Source organism: Labrus bergylta, chromosome 1, assembly GCF_963930695.1.
Source record: "Labrus bergylta chromosome 1, fLabBer1.1, whole genome shotgun sequence".
In the NCBI taxonomy this organism is placed as follows: domain Eukaryota; kingdom Metazoa; phylum Chordata; class Actinopteri; order Labriformes; family Labridae; genus Labrus; species Labrus bergylta.
The window spans coordinates 34527420-34552963 of NC_089195.1; the positions used below are offsets into that span (position 1 = coordinate 34527420).

A 25544-nucleotide genomic window follows, 5' to 3' on the forward strand; every position below is an offset into this window, starting at 1 on the left:
ACAACACACGCCACAGCCTCCAAACGCCTCGTCTCCTCCACCGGAGCGAGAGGATCAGAGAGAGAGAGGGGGAGCAGAAGAGACGGTAGAGCAACAGCAGCATCACTGACAGGCATCTCCCTCACTGGGGGAGAGAGAGCAAGGTGGGGAGAGGAGAAGTGGAAGAAGGAGGGGGGAAAACAAAAGAGGAGAACTAAGGAGAAGAAATAAGTTTGGAGTTGGACAGAGGACGAGCGAGGGAGAGTTTTTGGGTAAGAGAGCGTGGTGGGTGGCAGCAGGGTTTTGGGAGCTTCATTTTTTGTTTTCTTTCAACGGCTGCAAGAAGTGCCTCCCTCCTCTCTACTCCATTCCCTCTCCTCCTCCTCTTCTTTCTCCTCTCTGCTCCCTTTCTCATCCCAACTTTCCTCTCCCAGCTCCCGCCGTGGGGTCTCAGCTCTCTGTCACCCTCCCCCCTTCCCTTGCTCCCTACCTCCCGCGGGCTCTGCTGGGAGCCTCTGGGCTGTTGCGCCGTGGGAGGATGTCTCGCAGGGAGTCGCCACCTCCACCTCCGCAGCTGCTGGGAGTGCGGAGAGGAGATGTGGAGTGCGATGATCGTCCGGAGCGTTCGGAGCCGCTTACCGATGCGGAGAGGGAGATCATCCAGGACACGTGGGGGATCGTCTACAAGAACTGTGAGGACGTGGGGGTGTCTGTGCTCATAAGGTGGGTTTTTGTCAAGACGGGGAAAGCCTCTTCCTCAGTTTTGGCTCAATGTTTGAAAACTTAAGCTTCAGTTTTGATGTGAAACAGTTTGTGTGTTAAAGGCAGGGCTGGTAATTTCCTCCAGATTCACTTTTCCAGATTTTGGTTGAAATTGTCTTTAGGTCCTGACAGAAATTAATAACTCATGTTCTCTGAAAAAGGAATAAGAAAATCAGTCATCTGTAGCAGTTGTAAGTCTGTAAAAACTTTGACCAATGTCTGCCATGAGGTACCAATCTGATGAACCAATCACACGCCTCCCTGTCTCCCCGCTTGCTCTCTACCCCTTGCGTGCTCTAGCCCACACTCAAAGCACCTCACCGATGACTTTAGGAGTTTATACTGTGAGTTTATTTACCGCTGAATGAGACATGAGACGACGTAGTTTCTACACAATGTAAGAGATGAGCTGAAGTCCACTTCTGGAGCTTCTCGTGCATGTAAGTGAGGGGGCGTGGCTTTAGAGAGAGCACAGAGGGGAGGGGGTGGGTGTAGACGGGGCACTGAGGGAATGCTACTTTCAAAATCATGCTAGTTTTTGAAAATTACCAAGCTTGCCTTTAATGGAAGGTCATGCGTTCAGTTTTAATGCTGCTCTGTTTGCATCATAGATCATAAGGAAGAGGAAAGAAAGAGAGAGGAGTCAGTTTTCTCAACAACTCAGAACAGAAAATCTTCACTTTGAAAAATGTCACAAATTACAACTATGGTGCCTAAAAACTTTGATATTGTGTTAATTATACGATGAGAAACTCTGTTCTATCCGTACAGGGCATCAAAAACATAGATCTAGTCATCGTATCAATGAAGTTTGTGACATATAAACACCAAAATGTAGGCAAAATTGTATTTATTTATTTATTTGAAAAGGTAAATTAATCAACATTCAGGCGGACATAACTGTACCCTAGTTAGCAGCATTTTCATCAAAGGCACTCCCTTTGCCAGATGTTCTTTGACATCTTACAATTAAATATATTTCATTAACACACGTTCAGTACTTTAGAAAAATACAGATATATACAATACAACTTTGGGAACGAGATCAAAAAATGTATAATTTATTACAAAGTAAAGTAAATAAACTAACAATAACACTGATTGTGAGGTGCAGAACACAACACAATGGTGCAGATGCTGGTCTGGATGAGGGAGAGAGAGAGAGAGAAAAAGAGAGAGAGAGAGAAAGAGAGAGAGAAAGAGAGAGAGAGGCTGCAGGAAGAACCCTTACGTAACTGGGGCGGAGCAATGGGCCCAGGTGCTTCAGATCTAGGTGGATATGTTCAATCAGATCCTTGGCACCTTGAATATACTGTAAACGTTGCCATTTGATGCTTACAACCAGAGTTAGCTTAGAGCTTATTTACATCGGCAGGACTGCAGCGGGGGGGCCATCACAATAAAGCTCATTTGAAGAAGAATTGAATGACGATGAAAGTGTTTAGCTATATTCTGAATAATTTCAGTGCTCAAATTTACTTTTAGCAAGCCACTTTGTTTGAGCACTTCTCCTGAGTACCACATGACTGTTCTTCGAATATGTTGACTGTCAGGTGTGAACTTTGTTGCTCTTTGCCTGTTGCTCGATTGATCGAAAGCAAGGTGGAACCATAGACTGTAAACATTACTGGAGGAAGCCTGAGATGATCCCCCATCTCTTCCTGCAGGGGGCGCTGGAGTTCCATCGATGGCGGTCTGCATGCTGGAAATCCTGTCTCAGCCTAGGATTTTGCACTTCCGCATTGGCTTCATTTTTTAAGACCGGAGGTTGCAGACCGCCATCTTCTTGCTCAAAATGCTACTTCAGAAACCACGTCCATGTTTTATACAGTTTATGGTATTAACAGACATTATAATGTATCACCCCCATTAGGCTCTTGATAGCATCGCGGTTATGTTGCGCACAGCATGTACGGAGGCCATAGTCCTCGTCGCAGCAGCCGTGGGTTCAAATCTGACCTTTGCCCTTTGCCGCTTGTCACCCCCCACTTTCTCCTCCCAACATTTCCTGTCTCTCTTCAGCCGTCCCCTCCAATAAAGGCAAGAAGGCCCCCAAAAAATATCTCAAAACGTATCGTCCTGCTAAGGTGTTGTGGGCGAGTACTGCGGGGTGTGTTTGTACATCACTGTGGATGAGGTGACCACGGGAAAATAACTGATTTAACTTACAGATGTGCAGAAATATGTCACAGCATAACAATTGGCCAGCAACAATAACTCTCACTTTATGGAAGAATCCCACTGATCACGAGAGAGGAGGCTGTGTTCAGCATAGACACACACACACACACACACACACACACACACACACACACACACACACACACACACACACACACACATACATACACACATGCATACTCTGCATGTTCTGTACCCAATCCCTCAACCTCTCACCAACGGCTGCGCTGTGACAAGTGTAGGGAAAGGAGGGAACATTCACATTTCTCTCGTCAAGATGCTGCAGAAATTCTTCATCGTCCACTTCTCGTCTCTCCACAGCGTGACACTCGACGAGGAATCGAATACGTGGAATTTGTGCCTTAATCTAATTCCTGAGAGAATTCATGCGCAGCAGAGTGAATGCCTCATTAATTTTCTCGTATGTACTGTAAGCACTTTGTTCTTATATTATTCACGGGTCTTGCTTAACCGGCGCTCCTGCCTCCTTAAGTTGTCAAAACACATTCAGAACCATGAAATCAAGCGTTTGTTCCGAGAGCCTTATCTTCAGCACGCAGTCATTCCTATTGGAGCGTCGCTGCAGACACACTGAGTGTAACATGTCTTGACTGTGTGTTTCCAGCTTCTTTCATGTTTTTGATAAATCAGAGAAGAAAGAGTTGATCCGTTTGAATGCCCTCCTGCTAAATTGTCTCAGTGTTACACACAGAAAGCCCTCAAGGGCTCGTTAAAACGGACAGCGTAGCCAAGGAGACTGATGTGAGGGAGACAAACTGATTTTCTTTTTTTCTTTTCTTTTGGGTGACAATAATACCAGAGGGAGAGTGCAAGGGGCAAGGAGCTTTTTTATGTGTGTGTTTGTGTCTTATGCTCTTATCTGTGGGTGACAGCAACAAGCAGCGCCCTCCAAAGTTCTCATGCAGCCCGTCTTTCTTTCCCTAATCGGTCATATTTTCTCTCGCCTTGACGACAAGACGACTTTCTCTTTCTTTCTGACTTTCACATATCTGAACGTAGTGACTGTGATCAAAATCAGTCGTATCAAAGCTGCACAAAGCACATTAAATGATGTTTATTTAACCGGTCAGAGCTCCTGGTAGTGAAGGAGCCGCGGTTTAGACGAGAAAACAACGAGACGATGTGCACAAATTAAGGTTGTCAAAATATTCTGTTGGGGCCCTGAAGGAAATTACTCGCAGAGCCCTCCTCCAACCAACCTCCTTCGCCAATATGTTATGAATATGATTCAATATTAAAAACCTTGTTATTGGGGCACTGGTGACCAAGTGGTTAGTTTGTGCGCCCTATTTACAAAGGCTGCAGTCCTCAAAGCAGCCAGCGCCGGTTCAAATCCGACCAGTGGCTCCTCTGCCACATGTCAGTCCCCAATCTCTCTCACTCCCTGATATCCACTTACCTCATCACATGATTATAGTATGAGATGCTTAGCAACCCAACTGAAGTGAGTGTTGTCAGATGGGGCCCCCTTCGGGAGGGTTCCTACTGTCATTGCAAACGTTGCACTGGAGAAAAGTTTGTCAACCCTTAATGGTTAATGGACTTGAGCTTGTATTGTATTGCCCTACTAGCCTTGGGGCCCCACACTTTCCCTGTCTTGCCTGTTGACAAGCAGCCTCTGTATGCCACATGTTTTAAAACAGCACAATCTCCCTTATATTCTAATCGAAAAGAAACAAAGCTTTGAATAACATATAATATTTTTAACAAAGATCTGCCTCCAGAGAAGAGCTGGGGGCAAATACAATGGTAACTTTTTGGTACCGCAATGTTGCCAATCTATTCATGCAGTTTAGACAGCGTGCAGGAGTATACATGGTTATGCAAAAAATAGATATTACCCAACTTTGCCTGCCTAAGACTTGTATTTGTGTTGCTGGGGTATCTCTTGTAGTATGTGAACAGTGCTATCAACAGATTATTTTCACAGTCTGTTTTGGCCAAGACGTGTGAGCAGCTCATGGCATGAGTTTTGTCCTTATGTGTGTTGTTATTGTAACGTTCCCACGTAAATGAAATGATTTGAGTTCCTATCTGCACGTGCGATGCAGAGAGCGATGTGATTATCAACACTTGGCTGGCAGTTCCTCCGTTACCTAACATAACCAGAGGCTGACACTGGGTCACAGCCATGCACACAGAATCCCCCCACGAGAACACTGATTTGCATTTTCATGTCAATCCATCTGCCTGCATGCACAGAGAGAAGAGACAGTGACAAAAGCCTCAGTTGATCTCACCAAGGCGCACAAATGCAATTGCACCAGCGAGAGTTATCCCGGAGCGACAGCAGATCAGTGCATATGGCAGCTTTGTGAGAACAATCATACCCCGCGTACTTTGACTTCAGTTGTGCTGTTTTAGTTGACGTGTTAATGGAAGAGTTCAAGCTGATGTTCACCAGGCTGAGGAAAACTAAAGCCGCTTTCACACATAAACTCCTGAAAAGAGTTTTTCAGGAGTTTTCTGCAAGTGTGAAAGTGCTACACAAGTAGCAATGAAACTGAGTTTTTGTGATGATTAATTTGAGGTACTTCAGGTTGTTTTTATGACACGACATTCAAACTGGACTGGTTTACTGTGTATACAGATACCGCACACTATTATTTTCACATTATTTTGACAAATAATCGGTGCGACAAGCCTCAAATCAGGCCACGCCCCTCTCCATCATGCTGGGTGTTGCCTCCAAAGTCGGGCTTAAAATCGTCCAGTGAGTAGCCAGCTTTAAGCTTATCTCAATAATCACTGGCTACAGTAAAAGTCCAAGAGCTATGTTGTTGTTTGACATGAATTAATGGTTTCCATGCTGATGGATCATAAAAGTAAAGACATTTAAGACTGTTAAGACATTTTTATAAAATTGTCGGTTCACCAAATCTAATTAAGCCCATGAAAGGGCTTCATAAAGTTTTCCTTGGAAGAGACGTCCTTGAGGTTGAAGCAGTGAGGCTGAAAGTTGTTCACTGTACTTAAAATAATTACAGAAACCCTTCCTGTTTAATCAAAGTGAAGTTAACAAGCCCCTCTAAGGCTCATACGTCGGCTTTGCTGACTTCATTGAAATGCATAGACAGGTACGAGAATGAGCTTGTAGTCCTGAACACCCGTCTTCCTCTCACACATGGACGAGACGTGTCTCACCATGTCTTCATGAGACGTGGACTATGAGGGCCTGGGCCTGCTGGTACCCCCTTTTTCTACACAAAACCAAAACACTACAGGGTTTTCAGTGCTCAGCTTCCAAAGCACAAAGTCATTCTCTCTATCAGCTGTTTGTATGCTACCCTCACAGCGCTTACTTAAAAACAACTTTTAGAACACTGCTGCCACTTTTTAAAACTCCCATATCGTGTTACAAAGCTCGATGCGAAAACTAAACGTGGGCACGTATGTTGGAGTAATCCCAGGATGAGACTGCAGAGGGCGCTAAACGATGCTCTGCAAATCACATATCACATGCTAGTTCTGCGATATGAAACCAAGAATTTCACAAGATGGCTTCAAGCCGCTACGTAACTCTCTTCTCTCAGCATTAGAGAGCAGCCCTCCCCTGGCAGCCCTGCAGTTTTCTGCCCACCCCCCCCCCCCCCCCCCCCCGCCGAAGGCTTCCAGAGAGCTGGCCAATCGGAAGAAAGTGGGCACCATGGGGGGGGGGGGGGTGAGTGTTTTTTACTGACGTCAGTATCAGATAAATAAGGTTTTTGAGTTGCACATCATGCAAAGCTACTCTATGGGTTTCACAGACGGACAACATGAAAGGTGAACATTGGTGTAATCTGTTTTATTTTCATGCAAAGTAATCAAAGTTTTGTCGCTTATGTCTTCAACCTACAATAAGCAACCGACTAAGGGCGCACTCACACAGGGCAATCCATACCATGCCTAAGTACGTTGGTTTGACCAGTGTGAGTGCGCCGATCATACACTTTCTTGGCCCTGGCCCGGTTGGAAGAGCTAATTTTGCATATCTGGCCTCCTGCGGTTTCTTGTCACTCCCTCGGCACACATAAACACAGATACAGTGATACCTGCTTTCAGTTAAAGCGGCAGATATCGCTCTCTGAATGAGACCGCAGATCATCCTCTGTATCCTGCATGCACTCCTGATATTTTACATCCTAAACAACATAATCACCATAACCTCTACACCCTCACATTACAAAAAGGGCAAACTCCATCCTCCATCGTGCTGGCACTGGACCTAAATCATGAGCTGCACCACCTTCCTCTATGCACATAATTACCAGGCTGATACCGGGGCTGAATTATGCACGAGCCTGAAGGTATCTGTCTTGAATACAAAACTCTGCACGGTCACAGAGATTTAGTGACTCATTTTGGATAATATTAAACTGTCTGGTGAAATGGCACAGAACCAAACCCCCCCACATGATTCAGTGTAATCCTTCAAACTGGCTTATTTATTGAGATCATTCCTCCTACGAGCTCAGTGATCTATTTGAATCTTTAAAGGCCAAGGATGAGAGAGATGTTACAACACCAGATCCTAAATGTCTATCCACACATTTGTTTGCTTTGGGTTTGTAGTCCGAGTAGTGTTGACCAATCATGTATCAGCAGGCTTGATGTGAGGTCAGAAATGATCCAACGTTCGTTCAACAAACAATGTTTTAAAAATAGTTTTCTTCTCCTCGAGAGGACAGACCTGACAAAGACTGACTTTTTACTTCTTACAAATCTGCATCACGATGAGGCGAAAAGCTAGACTGTAAATATTAATGTGTAAAGCCTGAGTGACGTCACCCATCTGTTCCTGCAGGGGGCGCTGGAGGCTCATCGATGGCGATCGAGACATGAGCTAATCAGACCTTTTTTGTTTTTTTGAACCAGGCTGTAAACATGTTAATCTCTGCTGTAAAAAAAAGGCTTCTTTTGAATTGGCGTGTATGTGACTTCCTGTGCTTCTGCAGCCAGCCTCTAGTGAACACTTGAGGAACTGCAGGATTTTACACTTCAGCATTGGCTTCATTTTTTTCACTTTCACATTTGTGTGGGCTTTTCTACTCTAAGTGACCCTAAACTACAAGGACAGTAAATTTCATTTGGAGTCATGCTAGCCCACATTTTTACAAACAGAACTCAGGAGTCGGTCATTGTTGTTCTAGTCCACCGAGTCGTGCATGGCTACTGACTGGAACAGTAATGCACATGTGTGAAATGTCTCCACAAATATTGCCAGTTTACACGACGACAGTGACGGTTACAAAACTTACTAAAACCATTTTTAAGCTCTCAAAAAGTATTTTTCATGTAAGCAAACATTTGAAAAGAACAAATCCTGCACACCACTTTTGCTAAGTATCACCAATTTATTAGAAAAAATCACAACGTTTCCGTCCCTCTGAACCTTTGTCAAGCGATTTTTTTCTAATAAATTGGTGATACTTTGTTGTCCTACCCACCGACTTAATGAGATAGTTGGATTTGCGAACACTTCTGCTGCAAATTAAAACTGGAAATGATGCAGCGAGCAGAAAAGGAAGTGTTGGTGCTAACCAACGAATCACCTTGAAGTTGGCTGTCGTTTCCAGAGGATTGAAATCGTCACCAGCTGGGTTCTCAGATTGAGCAGATCCAAAAAAAGTTTCCTCTTTCTTTAGCTGTGCCTTGTTGCATATTCTTTTAATTACACTGTAAAACCACGACTTGACTTTAAGAGGATTAAACGTTTATCATTCCAACACCAGAGGACGGGCACAAAAAGAAAACTGCTTTGTTTTCTTCAAAGGCGCCATCCCAACAGCACTCTGTGCTCCTTTAAGCTCCGCAGTTAAGTTTCATGTTTGTCTTAGCAGAACAAGAGCGAGGACGTGTGTGTGTGTATCGTGACAGCTGGTTACTAGGACAAGCTCGGAGTGCTACAGGCGAACCGAGTCTTCGTAGGCTTAGCATGACACAGGATCTCGGGGATATGGTTGTGGTGTAGCAGGGCTGCCGAGGGCCAAACTCACACTGAGAGATAACTGTACTGCAATTATAGTCAGCTGGAGCGCTGACAAGAAGGAAAGTGGGTCAGAAAGGAGTGTGTGTGTGTGTGTGTGTGTGTGTGTGTGTGTGTGTGTGTGTGTGTGTGTGTGTGTGTGTGTGTGTAAAATCCATCTGTTTTTTCAGTCAGCGACACTGAATCTTTAAAGCTTTGTGTTAACAGTACTACTCTGCATAAATCTGTCACATTCTCACAAACCTCTTCAGCTAATCTTGTGGAAACTTTGTTATTGCCTTGGCGAGCCGCTCGTTCCTCTCTCTCTCTCTCTCTCTCGCTCTCTGAGCTCACAGTCGGCCGTGATTTAAACCGTCAAACCCCTGAGTCAAAACAAATCTTCCAAACTACAACCTAGCGAGACGATTTATCTCTGTTTATCTCTGACCTCCCACATCGTCCAGGGTGGTTCAGCAAAATAATTTTCTCCATCTGAAACTTAAAGAACTTGTCGTACACACACAACGAAGAAGTATTGCAAAGCTTGCAGATGAACCGGCTGTTTCTGTGTCTGTACCTTTAAATATGTAAATGAGCTGTGTCTGACCACGCCCCCTCTCTGGAAGGGTTCGGGGTGTACTCGGGCTTTCTCGCTCCATGTCCTATTCTTTACGGTGAGAAGGCAGACTCAGAGGGCAGAACAAACACCTAGCTGTGGGAGTGTCACCCACCTGGGGGAGGGGCTACTGTCCTTTGTGATGTCATGAAGGGAAAATCTCCAAACGGCCTGTTTGAGCACACATTTTCTGAAAAGTGGAGCAGGAAGAAGACGGAGAGGATGGACTTTTCTCATCATTGGGGGGTTTGTAGACAGACTAGGGACACATATTAGAGGAACATGGGGAAGTGGATTTTACAGAATGTGTGACCTTTAAAGTGTGACGATTGAAGTGGTAAAACACAACTCAGTGCCTTTCATTTCAAGTTACATGAACAGAAACCTCTTGGGATGAGAAACACATTTGAAGCCTTTAAATGTGATTAATACTGTGCCTTCAGGAAGTGTCTTTCAGGTTGATGCGCTCTCAGAAACAGAAGCAGACATGCTTGAAAAACTCGCCACTCTTCTGCACACCTGCAGCCAATTACCACCCAAAGCGTCTGATCACTCTTGACTCTCGGGGTCTAATCAGCGCTGCAGCTCTGTGAAGGATTCTGTGAGGCACGTCCTGTGTCACCCATCGGTGCAGAGTGTTGGAGTGTTACCGTGAAGCAGGAAATTAACAAGATTTGAACTCGAGCCATCTTTGCATTTCGAGGCTTTAGATTTCTTTTTTCACATACTTCCTTAGCGCGTGTTGTGAAATTTGAGCTGTGACTGGGTTGACTCGGCCCCCCCGTCCTTTCTTTGGTGAAATCTTATTTTTCAAACACGAGTCCTTAGAAGCTTTGTTCGGTTGATCTGACCCATGCATGGTTCACATGATGACGCATTTCATCTGGCTTTAAGATGAGCGTCTGAATGGATCTGTTGAGGGTAAGCCTAAATCGTTTTCATAGCTGTCCTGCCGAGTGTCAGTTTTAGTGTAAATGTAACAAATATGTTTCTTCTGTTTATGTAATTGGCTTCAGTGGTGAGTCTGGAGTCTGTTTGGGCCCCTTTTTCCTCTGCTGACTGTCATTGCACAATGTAGGTTTATACATCACAGCTACAATACAGCACATCAAGAGTGAGGGCCGTCATATGGGGCCATCTTAGGGGGGTTTCTGTCATTGCAAACTTTGCACATTGTGAGCCACTGCAGGGGTTTAAAGTTTGTCAAACCTGGGATAAATAAAGTTGTCTAAATCTGAATCTGAATCTGGCTTGTGTCCCTTTAGCACGTCTCTCTGTGAAGCGTTTTGGATCTTGTTAACCAGCCAGCTGTTGAGTTAGCTTTAGCCAAAGATTGTTCAATGTTGTTAATTTGTGTTTCGCTTCTCTCCAGCTCCTGTCCAGATAAGTTCACTGACATATCAGTGGCTTCGTCCACTTTGACACAATCTTCAGTTTTTCTTTGAAAACTTTAATTTTCTTGAGAATCAAAACATTTGCAATAAGAACGTCTTGATATTCTGAAACTTTGTCCGTTTAATTCACACCTTGAATATGTGACTGTTACCTGCAACTATCTGAGTCCCAGAGGCGCTGCTTGGGGCCCCAGGCCACTTAGGGGCCCCGGAAGGCTGAAAAATGTTAAACCACAGCAGTAGTCCAAAATGCACAAATTTTGCAACAACAATAGGAAACCTCGCTAATGGGGCCCTATCTGAAATCACTCACTCTCATTGCCCTGCTTGGTACATCATGTATTAATCTTGTGAAAACCAAATTTGGTAAATGAAACTCACCAGAAGAGGAAGAGCCCTGTGACACTGCTAGATATAATAGTGGTTGGAGGGGCCCCAGCAGACTCTAGAATCGACACTGCCGAGTCTATGAAAGAAAGAGGAGGGGGGAAACTGTTTTATCCGGTCTTTTGATTGACAGTTACACGAGTGTGTGATGATGTGTGTGCAGACAGCGATGATAAATGAGTCCCAAAATCCAAACATGAAAACTCATTACTGTGTTTTCTCCCCAAACATCGTCCAGCTGTCCTTACATCTGGCTTTTGTAGCATCTTTTTCTTTCTACCGCCACAAACTGTCACTCTGTTGGTGCCTTAAGACAACATGAACGCACATGTCGGACTTCTGTTAAGATGTTTTTTTATTTTTTTTTAGTTGTCGACTCAGGTGGATTCAGTAGGAATGTTCATGCAGTTTGTAAACACAACATTCAAACTGGGCCCCTCCTCCTCCTGGGCTCATCTCCCCCTGCTGTTCAAACTGCAGGATGTAGTGTGTATGTTTACCGCTTGTAGCTACACTGCAAGCTAACGCACGCTAGCACAAGCTAACCGCCGGTGTTTGTCACCTGCCTGTCCAATAGGAAGTAGACCAACTCCACGTCCACGGGTAAAAGACAACACAAGGTTCACCCTCGTTTCAGAATGACTGAATCCACTCCTGAACTCACCGGCTGCGCTGTCATTGGCTGGAGGAAACACACCACCTCCCCGCCCAGAAACATCCCGTGTCAACCGGAACATTTGTTACAAATAAACACATAATATTACTAATTTATTTTTCATATCATTTGTAGGTTCTTTGTCAACTTCCCATCGGCCAAACAGTATTTCAGCCAGTTCCAGGACATGGAGGATCCAGAGGAGATGGAGCGAAGCAGCCAACTCCGGCACCATGCCCGCAGGGTGATGAACGCCATCAACACCGTGGTGGAGAACCTCCATGACCCGGAGAAAGTGTCCTCAGTGCTGGCCCTGGTTGGGAAGGCCCATGCGATCAAACACAAGGTGGAGCCCATGTACTTCAAGGTAACGCTCAGGAATGATCCGCTTTTAGAGTTCAGAAGTCACCTGAACATGATTATCTCACATTCTACTTCACGAGGTTATTATATTCCTCAGAATCACATTTAAGGCTTAATTCAGACCGGCTCTGTGTTCGAGGCGTTGCGGCGCTGTCATGTCATTAACACAGGCTGCGTGTGTGGGCGGCGTCCCCGTGCTGTTAAACCTCAATAATTTCTTGGCTTTATGAATGTTAGAAAGATTTATTATTTACAGGAATGGATGGAGAGCTGGTTGTCAGCCCTGTGATTGACTGGCGACCAGTCCAGGGTGTAACCCCGCCTTCTCGCCCAGTGACAGCTAGGATATGCTCCAGCCCCTCACCCCCCCCCCATGACCCTGAACGGGAAAAAGTGGAATAGATAATGGAAGGAGGGATGTAAAGAGTGAAAAGGCATGTGCTCTACTGTGATTCAAAATAATCTTTACAACATAACCTATAAATCTCTTCACCTGACCGGGATGTGTGCCACATTCAAGGATCATTTCGAGCGACTTTGCACAAGTTTTTTTTTGTTTTTTTGGGGGTCAGGGCTTATCAGAAAGTTATTTTATTCAGCCTTCAGGACGGTTTGATACGACTGAGGCTAAAAGCCAAAAATTCACAATTTGAGACATAATGACGTCATCAAGCAGGTAGTGGCGGGTGGCCAATAGGGAGACGGCTAACAGATTATCTACAATGTGTTTGACCATGCCACCAGCTGTTTGAAATCACCGGTATGAGAAAAGAAGCAGCATGACCATCATCAGGTGTTTTGTCACCTTCCATTTGATCGGGATGATGTTTGGGAAAGTGAAGAGTGAGCAAACACAGAGCATTTCATTCCTGCTGAAAAGGATTCAACTCAGACGACTCGTTGTTTGCATTTGTCTGAAATATTTATTGCAGCAGCAGATTAAAGTTTGTGTTTGGCGTCGAGGCTCCGACCTCATCTCTCCTCGCAGTTTTATTTAGCATGCAGCAATGTGAGGAGCGATGAGATGATATCTTTAATCTTTAGAAAATGGATGAATAGATTGATGGACATGTTTAAGTTGTACAACAAGAAATCTCCTCCTACTTTTCTCAGCTGTGGAAAAAGTAAAAACGAGTCATGTTCTACAACATGTTCTGAATCTCCTCGTCTGGCACGTACCCATTATGACATTATTGAGTTTTTATGCTACAAGTGCTCAACTACCACACAGTATTCCACATATTACCCCTTTATATTTCAGCTTCTCCTTGTATATATTTCACCTTCCCTGTTGTCCTCGCTATACCTTTTTCAATTCAACTCCCTTCATATCGCCTGTCCACCCACTGCTGTTATCGTTTTCAATTCTCACCTGTCGCCCGCTCTTCTGTGATGCTGGATTGGACTCCTTTTCTTCCACCTCTCTGCACTCACTTTCCCCCTCTGAGTTTTTAATTCTCTGCAATACTTGCTTTTCCTTCCAGCTGCTGTTTAAACACGATAGCCACCTATTCCCATTCGCCCCTTAAAGCCGACATTTTTTTTTTTTTTCATCAAATTTTCTCTCTCACATTCCTTCTTCCTAGATCCTGAGCGGTGTGCTCCTGGAGGTGTTGTCTGAAGATTTCCCCGAGTACTTCTCGGCAGAGGTGCAGATGGTGTGGACCAAACTGATGGGAGCGGTGTACTGGCATGTGACGGGGGCCTACACGGACGTGGGCTGGCTCCAGGTCTCCAGCTCTGCAGTGTGAACAGTTTTGGGTGAAGAGGGGCTCGAGAAGTCTCAGATACAGGAGTTTGGTTTCACAGACATGGATGAGATGATCGTGGTAATCCGTGAGACGTACTTTGTTTTTGGTTTTATTTGTTGGTGCTAAGCCGTCATTGTTGTGTTATTCCATCTAACTTTCAAAACGATGTAGCTGAACAACATTTGACTTGTCTTATAGCGAGTTTTAGCCGATGTAAGCAGATATGTGTGTGTTAAGCCACGGAGGCAATCACCTCTAACGCTAACCATTCACTTCTTCTATTGTCAATTCAAAGAGCTGCCAAGATGGGCGAATCAGAAAGCTTGAAATGACTAGAAGATTTTACTTTACGTTCCACAAATGTTAACCCTTTGCTGAAATGAGTTCGTCTAACTTTAGATTCTGCTCCTGAATGCTCTGGATTTGTTTGGACCAGAGAAGGTAGGCGGTTTTAAGGCGACCCCCCATATGGCCGTTTTGGATGCCCCTCGGTTTGTTAGATATTAGAGCAGTTATCAGGTCAAACCAACAGGTGTTGCAGTGATGGAAGCGGGCAAGAGAAGTGGTTCAGATACAGAGTGATTGTACCCGACCTAAAAAGCCTCTGCATGTTTCTAATAAGCTCCACGAGCAGAAACGTGCTCAAACTAGGATCAATACTGGAGATACTTTTGAAAAATGGAGAGAGGTTAGAACACAGAAAGGTTTACAGACCCATGCAGAGCTGGATAAACACTGAAGCTTCAGAGTCCACCACATGGTGACCTGAGTGAGCATCCACTCTAAAGAGAAGGGGGGGCGGGGGGGAGACAGCTCTCTATAATGTTTAGAATTTAGACTGCAATGCCCATTTTAAACACTAGGTGTCAGAGTTACGTAGTGCTCCTTTAATGTTGTTTGTCTCATTTTTTTGCTCCTAGCGTCTTTACCACTACTGCACCGGCACCCCAATACTAGAAATCGGCTTTTTAGGTCGGGTACAATCACTTCTATCTGAACCAGTTCTCTTGCCCGCTTCCATCGCTGCAACACCTGTTGGTTTGACCTGATAACTGCTCTCATATCTGGCAAACCAAGGGGCGTCCAAAACGGCCGTGTGGGGGGGTCGCCTTAAAACCGCCTACCTTCTCTGGTCCAAACAAATCCAGAGCATTCAGGAGCAGAATCTAAAGTTAGAAGGAGGACATACTGGCTGCTGCATTGTTGTCAGAGAAGCCAGCACTTCAACATAGCATGTTTCCTTAATGTCTGATCAGAGAGTAAGATACCTTTATCATTTCACTCTCTACACATCTCACTGATTGCTCCTTTAAGAAATAGACACAGAAAGCGTTGTGAATTATTACCTCACAGAGTTCATTGCTGTGGAAACCTTCAGTGAGAGAAGCATCTTTGGGCCGAGCCGCACACATTAATACACCTCATGATGTTATGGAAGAATGAGACTGAGAAATATTTAGATAAGCTCTGAGAGGAGGAGGGGGGGGGGGGGGGGGCAGTTAGCCGTTAAAGCCCCAGCTATGGGACCATGGAGCTGCTGACTGTTAATAGATCCTCTTTGTGTCCTACTTCAGTATATCCTCATGTTAAGGGGACCTGTGGCCCTTTCTCTCTCTATTGAAGCATCGTGTGCTCTTAATGTTTAACTTTATTGAGGTGTTGTTTGTATACATGTACAGTGTGCATACTCTCTGCCTTTTTTATGTTTACAACTCATTGAGAGTGTTTACATTGACTGGAGTATCCCGGTTATGATCCTCATCCTGGTTTATGATCATAATCAGGATCTGGTGTTTACCTATAGAGGAACCTGGTTATTCACATGTAGACATGATAAATACTAGAATCCTGGTTTTTGTTTACTGCATCTTATTTTAGAACTCTGAGGCTCAACATTCTACAATTCACTTAGCAGACTCTTTTATCCAAAGCGACGTACATCAGAGAGTAAGTACAACACAAGCAAGGATCTAGAAAAAAGGGAACAATGTGAGTAAGAGCAAACGATCAGCTTTGAGTCCGATTGGACACACAGGTGCTGACAGGAAGTGACCAGAGGCAAAGCACAACATTGAGGGCAGTTCTTGAGAGCTCTAATCAGTATAGAAACCATCTTATAAGTCGTCGTTATCAAACAAAAACCATCGTCATTACCATCATCATCATCAATAATATGGAGACCATCATCATTAAGTTAGTAGGTATTCATGAAAGAGCTGGGTCTTTAGCTTTTTCTTAAAGGTGCAGGGGGACTCTGCAGATCCAATGGAGTTTGGAAGTTCCACCACCGGGGGGCGACAGAGGAGAAGAGTCTAGTCAGAGACTTAGGACCCTGTTGTGAAGGTTGGATCAGGCGCCTTTCATTGGCAGAGTGTAGTGCGCGGGAGGGAGTGTAGACCTGGATCAGAGAGTTAAAGTAAGGAGGAGCCTATATCCATTGTATGTCCAGCAATGGAAATGACAAAACTCAGGTCGTGCCTGTGCAGGAAGTCTGCAGCTGTCAGAAACCGGAGTAAGGCGTATTCATGCTACAGTATCCTGTTTGAGTGCTCCAGGTAGAAAAACCAGGTTTCTCAAAATCAGGATAAGGGCTTATCCTGGTTACTGAAATCGAGGTATGATGTTTACATGCACAAACAGAAGAACCAGGGTACTTTCAAAAACCGGGAAACTCAAATCCATGTAAACCCACTTATTGACACACTGATCTGTGGATGTGTTGAAGACGGCTGTTTTTTGGGGGATTGGCATTAATGCTTGAAGTTTATAATTTGGCTAAAACCTTCATCACACCAACGACCCTGAAAGTGAGCCGGTGTTCTGTTGAAATGTGCTGCCCTGTCGAAAAAATGCTACCATAGCGCCAAACGATAGCAGAGGCTATCTGTATCCCCGATCAAAATACTTTCATATTAATCCACTGCTCACTCTACTGTATATGCATCCTCAGAGTCTGGGGGGGCAAGGTTTGGTACTCTGCTGTTCAACATTTCAGGAGGAGAATATCTCGATGGACACTAATCCATCAAATAATGCTCCCTGTTCTGCACAGAGCGGCATGCTAGCACATCTGGACGGGGCAGCACTTTTCACCAGCACGACGGAAAACATCAGCAGGTGGACACAATCAGCAACCGCACACTTACACACTTACACACTTACACACAGGCATGCCAGAAGACCTCCCCTATGTTAATATTTACAGGACTGTCAGTTGGTTTACCTCTCTGAAAACCCCATCAGAGAGACGCGCCGCGGCCCCGGCTCCATTAAGAGCTTTAGAGAAGTCTCTCCGTCGCTCTAGGAAAAAACATGTCAGCTTAAGAAGTGCCATTAGACGTGTGTGCTTTAGATCTCCCAGACCCATCTCCCCCTCCCCTCTTAGTGACCCACATGCAGGCATCATTTTAACTTGCTGCCTGCTTCCAAACTCACCTTCTTCACCTCACCTAACCTTCTCTCCCCGATGCTTCGATTAACCAGACTTTGAACTGCTCTTCTCTCTGTTCAATTCCCAAGCACACAAGGCAAATCCGTTTAGGACGGGCATTTGATCCAATCTGCAGTTTGCATCTGCCTCACTGACGTCCTGTATCTCCCATAACCCCCTTTGGCTTCTGCGTCTGGCTTTAATGAGGAAGTAATGAGTCTCCTCTCCTCCCCATTGGTCGTTCATCGGCTGCATCTTCCCCGTTCCCTCCGTTCGGGCCTCGTCACTGGCGACTAAAATAATTATGACCGGACAGCAAAAATGCCCTCTACACTACGTCAGCTATTCTCAACAAGGCTTCAGAAATATGGATTTCACCTGTAGGACGATTTCTTCAACACAGGTACATTCACAAATCTAAAAAGAAATGTAGAAAGCAAATGTACACACCACGCCGAGGGGGTGCAGACGGAGCACTGAGGGAATGCTACTTTCAAAATCATGCTAGTTTTAGAAAATGACCAACCCTGCCTAGTAGTCTTGAGCCTTTAATCAAACAGGAAGTAATCAAACTAGGGGGATGTTAAACACTTGATGGTCGCACAAGCCTCATGCTGAGGTGCTTCCTCATTGGCTCAGACTTCTGAGGAGGCCGGTCATAAATGATTTGTTTCAAAATAAACACCTGAACCTATTTTCTGTCCGTGGACAGACGTCAGAGTCTCTCTGAGCTCCGACCTTTAGCGGCTCAAGGTTCACGGGTATTTTTGTTAGACTGAGTCACCCTGACGCCATGTTTATTCAACACACACACACACACACACACACACACACACACACACACACACGTTGCTCTGGCTTAGCTGCTGGTTTTTTCTTCTCTGTCTATATGCAGCTGATCCTCCTCACACTAAAGACGTCTAAAAAATTATGTTCAGACACATCCGAACCACACTCTATCCTTATTTTACACACACACACAGACACACACAGACACACATTGCCTTGCATTAAACGGGCCGGGTCGGGCATGTCCTTGCATGCCAAGTGTCCCACAGCACCACCTAATCCATTCTGTGTGTTTTCAATCATCACACACTGAAACAGAAAACGTCCCCGCTCACCGTTTTTGTTCGTCACTCGCTCGTTCTCTCTCGCGCTTCAAAGGGCCTCGCAGTATACGTGGATCTCTGTGTTGTCGTTGTGAAATTTTTCTGTCCATCCGTTGAAAAGTTAGGACTTTATATTTTTATTTATATATATATATATATAAATATCTATGAGAGGGAGTCTGTGTGTTAAATACTGTATATAAAAATGTCTGTATTCTGCGGCGTTGGTGGGAGAGAATGCGGCAACGGCGGCGGCTTTGTCGTGTTTGGAGCATGTTTGCGCTGTCTACCACGGACTTGTACCTTCGCAGACCTGCTGAACAAGAATCATAAACATCAATAAAGATATCCATGTAACGTCGTGTCTGTGTTTTTATTAAAGGGGACATATTATGAAAAATCATCTTCTACAGTGTTTTTGAACATATATTTGGGTAACCTGAGAGTCTACTGACCCACACAATGTGAAATAAACCCATCCAGTCCTTTGTTTGTGGTCTGCATAAGTCTTACAACACAGAGAAAAATGCTCTGTTTCAAATGTGCTCTCCTTGTGATGTCACAGTGGGATTCTGGTAAGAAAAAAATCCCCTCCCCTCCCCTGGTATCTCCCCCCATGGACTCCACCCCCAGCCTTTTTCTGGTAAAAAAAAAAACTCGGGGGGGGGGGGTGGCTTATTTCATTTAAAGAGACACACACTCCAAAACGGAGCGTTCTGAGAGAGCTGGTTTCTACAGGGTCACAAACCTCCTCTGGTGCTTGATTCATGTTATATTTTGACCAAAGCACAGCACAGATGTTTCATTTAGACCACAGGGGACTGTTTGAAAAGGTGGAGAAGGGGGATAGTATGTCCTCTTTAAGAGAGGTGTGATTGCCTTAAAGGTTGGTGGTTTTTTCTGTATTTGAGAAGCTGTGAGCTGACTGTCGGGGGGGAAACATAAGCAGAATGTTTTCTCTCTGTGATCACTTTATAAAAGGTTCCTGAATCACATCACATCGTGTTCGTATTTCTTTTGAGAACTAGCAATTCTCACATTTTCGGAAGAAATTTCTTACACACTTTTTTAAAACTCATCCGTTCAGATTTTATGAAGCTGAAGACTAAAGAGTTATTATTTGTACTAAAGGAGCACCAAAACAGTCGGCTCTGAATCGTGTAAGCACGAGGGAACAAGACGTGATGTGAGAGGACGAGAGGGAAACGATGTGGGAGCGTTGTAAAAAGCAGCTCCAAAACTCGATGTTAGATTTGATAGAACAACCAAACCACTGATTCAGTCCATAAGTTTGAAGCTCTGCTAACTGATCCAGACGTGAGACGTTAAATGCTGCTTCACTGAGAGGTTTGGATGCTGCATTCAGAAAAGTGTTTTTGTCCTGTACTCTTCAGTTTCTATAAAACAGAATCTGTACATATTTTAGCCAATGCAAAGTCCCTTTTAGGATTATTCAGACACATTTAAAGAAAACATTTCCTAACGCCGTCACACTGACACAAAATGAAACAAATACAGAAATGACACCACCTGACGTCCCCGATGTCCAGCCTCCACCATCGGACTGTGTCGTCCCCACAACCACCTCCGTCCTCGTTCATGCACGGCCTGCTCCGACCTCCACCTCAGCGGGGAGGAAGTGTGGACAACAGGAAGAGGAACACAAATCTCACATGCTCTTTTTGTAAAGCATCTCCAGATAACACTTGGTCTGAATTTGTGCTTTACAAATAATGATTGACTGAATAATAAAGATCATGGATTGAGTTAAGAATTCAACACCACACACACATGGTATGACTCTATAAATACCTCAAACAAAAAGAGAGAGAGCAAGAGGGGCGAGAGAGAGTTGTGTTGTAGTACTCGAGATCTGTCTTAGTTTCAGACTGGGCAGACTCCTGATTTGAAATCAAGACCAGTAAAGACCACCACTGATCGGATATTTCTCCACGTTTAACCCCTTATGAACCAATACGCAGTCTGAGCCCTACTGGCTGTTCCAAAGTCCAGGCTAAAAACTAAAGGGGACAGGGCCTTTGCTGTTAGAGCCCCCAGACTTTGTAAACGGCCTGCCAGAGGAGATCAGACTTGCAGATTCAGTCCCTTATTTCACATCCCTACTAAAGACATTCTTTTATAAAAATGCTTTTACTCTGTGATTTCGGTAATTGTTCTTATTTTTATTTTATTAGTCTGATTTTGTTGTCTGCTTGTTTACTCTCTGCCTCTTGCTTTAATTGTCTCTCTGCTTTTATTTTCTGTTGTAAAGCACTTTGTTACTTGTTTAGAAAAGTGCTATACAAATAAAGTATTCTTAAATAAAAAAGTATTATCACTGTGATTAGAAGGAAAACACCTCTTTCTAAAAGAACAGATAACTTCAATTTTTTTGTAGTTTGATTTTTATCTCCCCTAGTTACTGCCTCAACCTTCCTGGTGTTATGGTCTAAGTGAATGAAATGCCCCCTAAACACGAGATGAGGATTTTCCTGTGATATTTGTGGTATTGGTCTTCCTGCCTTGGTCTTGGTCCTGTTCGGTCTCGGAGCACTCTGGTCTCAAGTATGTCGGGGTCTCGATTACTTTGGTCTTGACTACAAACACTAACAGACAGACAGACAGAGAGAGAGAGAGAGAGAGAGAGAGAGAGAGAGAAAGAGTGTTTGCTCTCAGATACTTAAAGGTTTGAAAGGTGGTGCAACATGTTCCTCCGTCTCGTTTTAGTGACGACCATGGCGGCACATTTGAAGGGTGAATATTTGTCTTCATTCTTGTTGAATTCCATCTTTTCAGTCTAATTCTGCTCTCTCTTTTTTTTTTAAAACTCTTTCTTCCTTATTTCCTCCTAAGCCAAAAGTTGAACTTGACCCAGATAACCCAAAGCAAACACATACACACATCTCCCGCCTGCAGGTTCCTCGCTGCAGATCCTCTGCTTTGGCGGTCCCACTGTTTCAGGAGCGAGTGATAATGAAACGGGATGAGATGTAAATGTTCCCTAATCAATGATTAATGGTCGCCTGTTCGCTGCATGGCGCTCCGGGCGAGACTCTCTCTAAAGCTCCAGTGGGAGGTTCATGCAGGGAGGAAGACGCTCGTTAAAAAAGGGAAAAAATCAATACAGTGATTTATGCACGTTACACGTGATCATCACAGAGAAGTTGATCTCTGAATACAGACACTGCGTCTCCGAGTCATTTCAGCTGATTATAATTTATCTCTCTGTGTGTGTGTGTGTGTGTGTGTGTGTGTGTGTGTGTGTGTCTGTGTGTGTGTGTGTGTGTGTGTGTGTGTGTGTGTGTGTGTGTGTGTGTGTGTGTGTGTGTGTGTCTTAGAGGATATACTTGTCATCTAAAGGCCTCGTGTTTACGTCTAATAACGTTCGCTGTAATATTCAGAAGTCTATTTCAAACCCTCGAGCTGCACGCCGTGTCGGTGCAATAAGAGCGTCAGGTAAACAACATTATGAAAGTAATCCTCCAGTGCACAGCGTGCTCGACAGGACACTGACTCGTCACCATGGCGACACACTTTTCCCACTGCCGCATATTGTCATTTTCTGGAGAGCGGCGGCGGTGACATGATGGCTGATCATGTCTCACAGGGCTGAGGGTACAAACACACCTGGACTCTTTGGGAACACACACACACACACAGGCGCTAATGTCAAATGAATGGGCGCCAGAACTCAGAGGCTGGAAATACTCTGAGACATCAGGACAGACGACCTGACTTCTGCTCCTGAGGATTTAATGCCTGTAATGATCCTTTAATCAGGAACACCTGTGCAGACATTTGCATATTCTCATAATCCACACAGGCTTCATGATCAGTGAACTACAGAAGGCAATTTGTCAAACTGAATTCTCTTTGCTCAGTTGTTCTTCACCTTGAGGGAGGTGTTGTTAAATGAAAAGTTAGGAGAGAAACCTGGAGCTGAACACTGTAAGTCAAACTGCTGTTTCAGAAGAACGGGAGCCGACTGAACGATTAAACACCGTCACCCTCTGTGAGCACCAAAATAACTTATCAGTTAAACTTAGAATTAGGGAGTTTATTAAATGTCACATATTCTCCTCCTCCTCTTCAGTGTAAATAAGTGTCAGAGCTCCTCAAAACATGTGTGTGAAGTTTCTTGTTCTAAATCCACTCTGATCCTGTATTTGATCATGTCTATAAACCCCTCTATTTCAGCCCTGCTCAGAACAGGCTGTTTCTGTGTCTGTACCTTTAAATATGTAAATGAGCTGTGTCTGACCACGCCCCCTCTCTGGAAGGACTTGGGTGTACTCGGTGCTTTCTCGCTTCATGTCCTATTGTTTACGGTGAGAAGGCAGACTCAGAGAGCAGAACAAACACCTAGCTGTGGGAGTGTCACCCACCTGGGGGAGGGGCTACTGCCCTTTGTGATGTCATGAAGGGAAAATCTCCAAACGCCCTGTTTGAGCACACATTTTCTGAAAATGGAGGACGCCATTACTCACCTCCAGGGCTCCCTGGCATGCACTGACTGGGACATTTTTTGATGGAAATTTCAATGACAGGGTCTCTGTCATCACGGATTACATGAATTTCTGCATTCACAGCAGCATTCCTGTAAAAACAATAAAAAAGTATCCCAACTCCAAACCATGGATAACTCCCCAGCTAAGACAGAGCCTAAAGGAAAAGAGCAAGGCCTTTAAGCTCAAGGACTGGGAACGCCTAAAACTGGCAAACAGAACACCAAGCAGGCATTTCAGAAAGTCAAAACTCTCACCGGGTGTGAATCCAGAACCAAAGTAGGTACAATAACTGACCCAGCCTCCTTTGCAAAACAGCTCAACACTTTTTATGCCCGTTTTGACACCCTGGACTGTACAGCTGACTGTGAAGCATGGTTAAGAGCCCTCCCTCTATCAGAACTCGTTGAGCCAGCCACCTTCACGGTAGAGGATGTACAGTGCCAGCTCAGCCGATGCAAGGTGGGCAAGGCTCCGGGGCCTGACGGCATCCCAGCAAGGGTGCTGAAGGTCTGTGCCCACGAACTCTCACCAGTACTCTTCTCACTCTTCTGTAAATCCTACCGGACTGCCACCATACCCACCCTCTAGAAAACTGCAACAATAATTCCGGTGCCTAAAAACCCCGGCCCACTGAACTCAACCACTATCGTCCTGTTGCTCTCACCTCCATTATCATGAAGTGCCTGGAGAAACTATTACTGAACACCATTCTGCCAGTTGTTGCCCCACAGCTGGACCCACTCCAGTTTGCATTCAAGGCAAAGAGGGGCACAGAGGACGCTGTGGCCTGCCTGCTGCACATCCTCCTTCAGCACCTAGACTCCCCAGGTCACTTCATCAGAGTCCTCTTCGTGGACTTCAGCAGTGCTTTTAACACCATTCAAAGGCATCTGATGATCCAGAAACTACACCAGCTCAACACCCCCTCCTGCCTGATCCACCTCATTCACAACTTCCTCAGTGACAGGCTGCAAGCTGTGCGAGTGGGCACAACCTCATCACCTGCACTAACCACCAACACCGGAGCACCACAAGGATGTGTACTAAGCCCATTCCTGTACACACTCTACACCAACGACTGCACCAGCCCGTCACCCACCACCACATACCTCAAATACTCAGACGACACAGCCATCATTGCCATGCACACCGACAACAACTCTGTCCAGGACTACCACAACTCTATCACAAACTTCACTCAGTGGTGTGAAAATAACCATCTACATCTCAATGTCCCTAAGACAAAATAATTAATAATCAGTCCCCCCTCACCTCAGCACCCACTTCTCATCAACACTCAAGCAGTGGAAATAGTTAACAGTTTTAAATATCTCGGAGTAACACTAGACAACCAACTCAGTTTTGAACAGCACACAAGTGACATCCAGAAAAAGAGCCATCAAAGACTGTCAGCCATATGCAAACTGAAAGGACTCTATGTTGCCCCCATCTCCTCCTGCTGCTCTATCAGAGTATGATCCAGCCCATCTTACTGTACTGTTCCACCTGCTTCTTCAACATGTTATCTGTAAAAAACAAGGCCAAACTCACACGCATCACAACCACAGCTGCCAGAATAATCGGTCTCCCAACACCCAACCTAACAGAACTCAATAACAGGGCCATCACACGCATTGCAACCTCAATAGAACAGGACATCACACACCCACTGAACACTCACCTTGCCCCACTTCCCTCAGGATGGAGGTACAGAGCACTAAGGTGCAGAAAGGCTCGCCTTGGGAGGAGCCTGATCCCCGCTGTAATAACGGTCCTAAACAAAAGGCCTCGCTGAACAGGCCAGAAATGGGAACTCTTGACTGTTGTCTAATTCTGTTTGTTTGTGTTATTCTCTGTTTTTTCTGTGTATGAATGTTCTTTGGTGGGACTTGTCTGTTGGACAGTAACGGTGCTGTGAAAAAGAATTTCCCCTCTGGGACAATAAAGTCTAAAGTCTAAAGTCTAAAGTCTAAAGTCTAAAAGTGGAGCAGGCAAAAGACGGAGAGGATGGACTTTTCTCATCATTGGGGGGTTAGTAGACAGACTAGAGACACATGGTGAAGTATGTTTTACAGAATATGTGACCTTTAGTCAACATGGTTGTCCATGTTTACCTAAATCATAATGATGATCTTATTTAGTTTGATACATATAATATAAGCCAGATCCATGTCTCCATGCCTGCGTTAAAGAAATTTGGTTCTTAAATATTTCATTATTTTTTATCACACAGGACGAAACTATCCAGCAAACATTTACAATCTCAAAGATTTTATATTTAAACAAAAATACTTAAAATTAGGAACTTTGGAGCTAACTTCGTCCAAATAAATCTTTAAAATTCTTGAAGTGAAATGATCCCCGGAGTGCAGCTGAGCTAATCCATCCAGTACATGCAGGTCCACACAAATAACGGCTGCCTGGCTCGTCCTCTGGTTTTC

The 25544-nt window shown here is 44.7% G+C and overlaps 1 protein-coding gene across 1 annotated transcript; it reads left to right on the plus strand.

Moving 5' to 3' along the window:
* Nucleotides 1–18952, plus strand: LOC109999711 (cytoglobin-2). Its single transcript, XM_065959821.1, has 3 exons — nt 1–702; nt 12075–12306; nt 13889–18952. Exons 1-3 carry the CDS (start codon nt 518–520, stop codon nt 14051–14053), a joined length of 582 nt encoding a protein of 193 aa, XP_065815893.1. The 5' UTR covers nt 1–517; the 3' UTR covers nt 14054–18952.
* The last annotated feature ends 6592 nt before the right edge of the window (nt 18953–25544 follow it).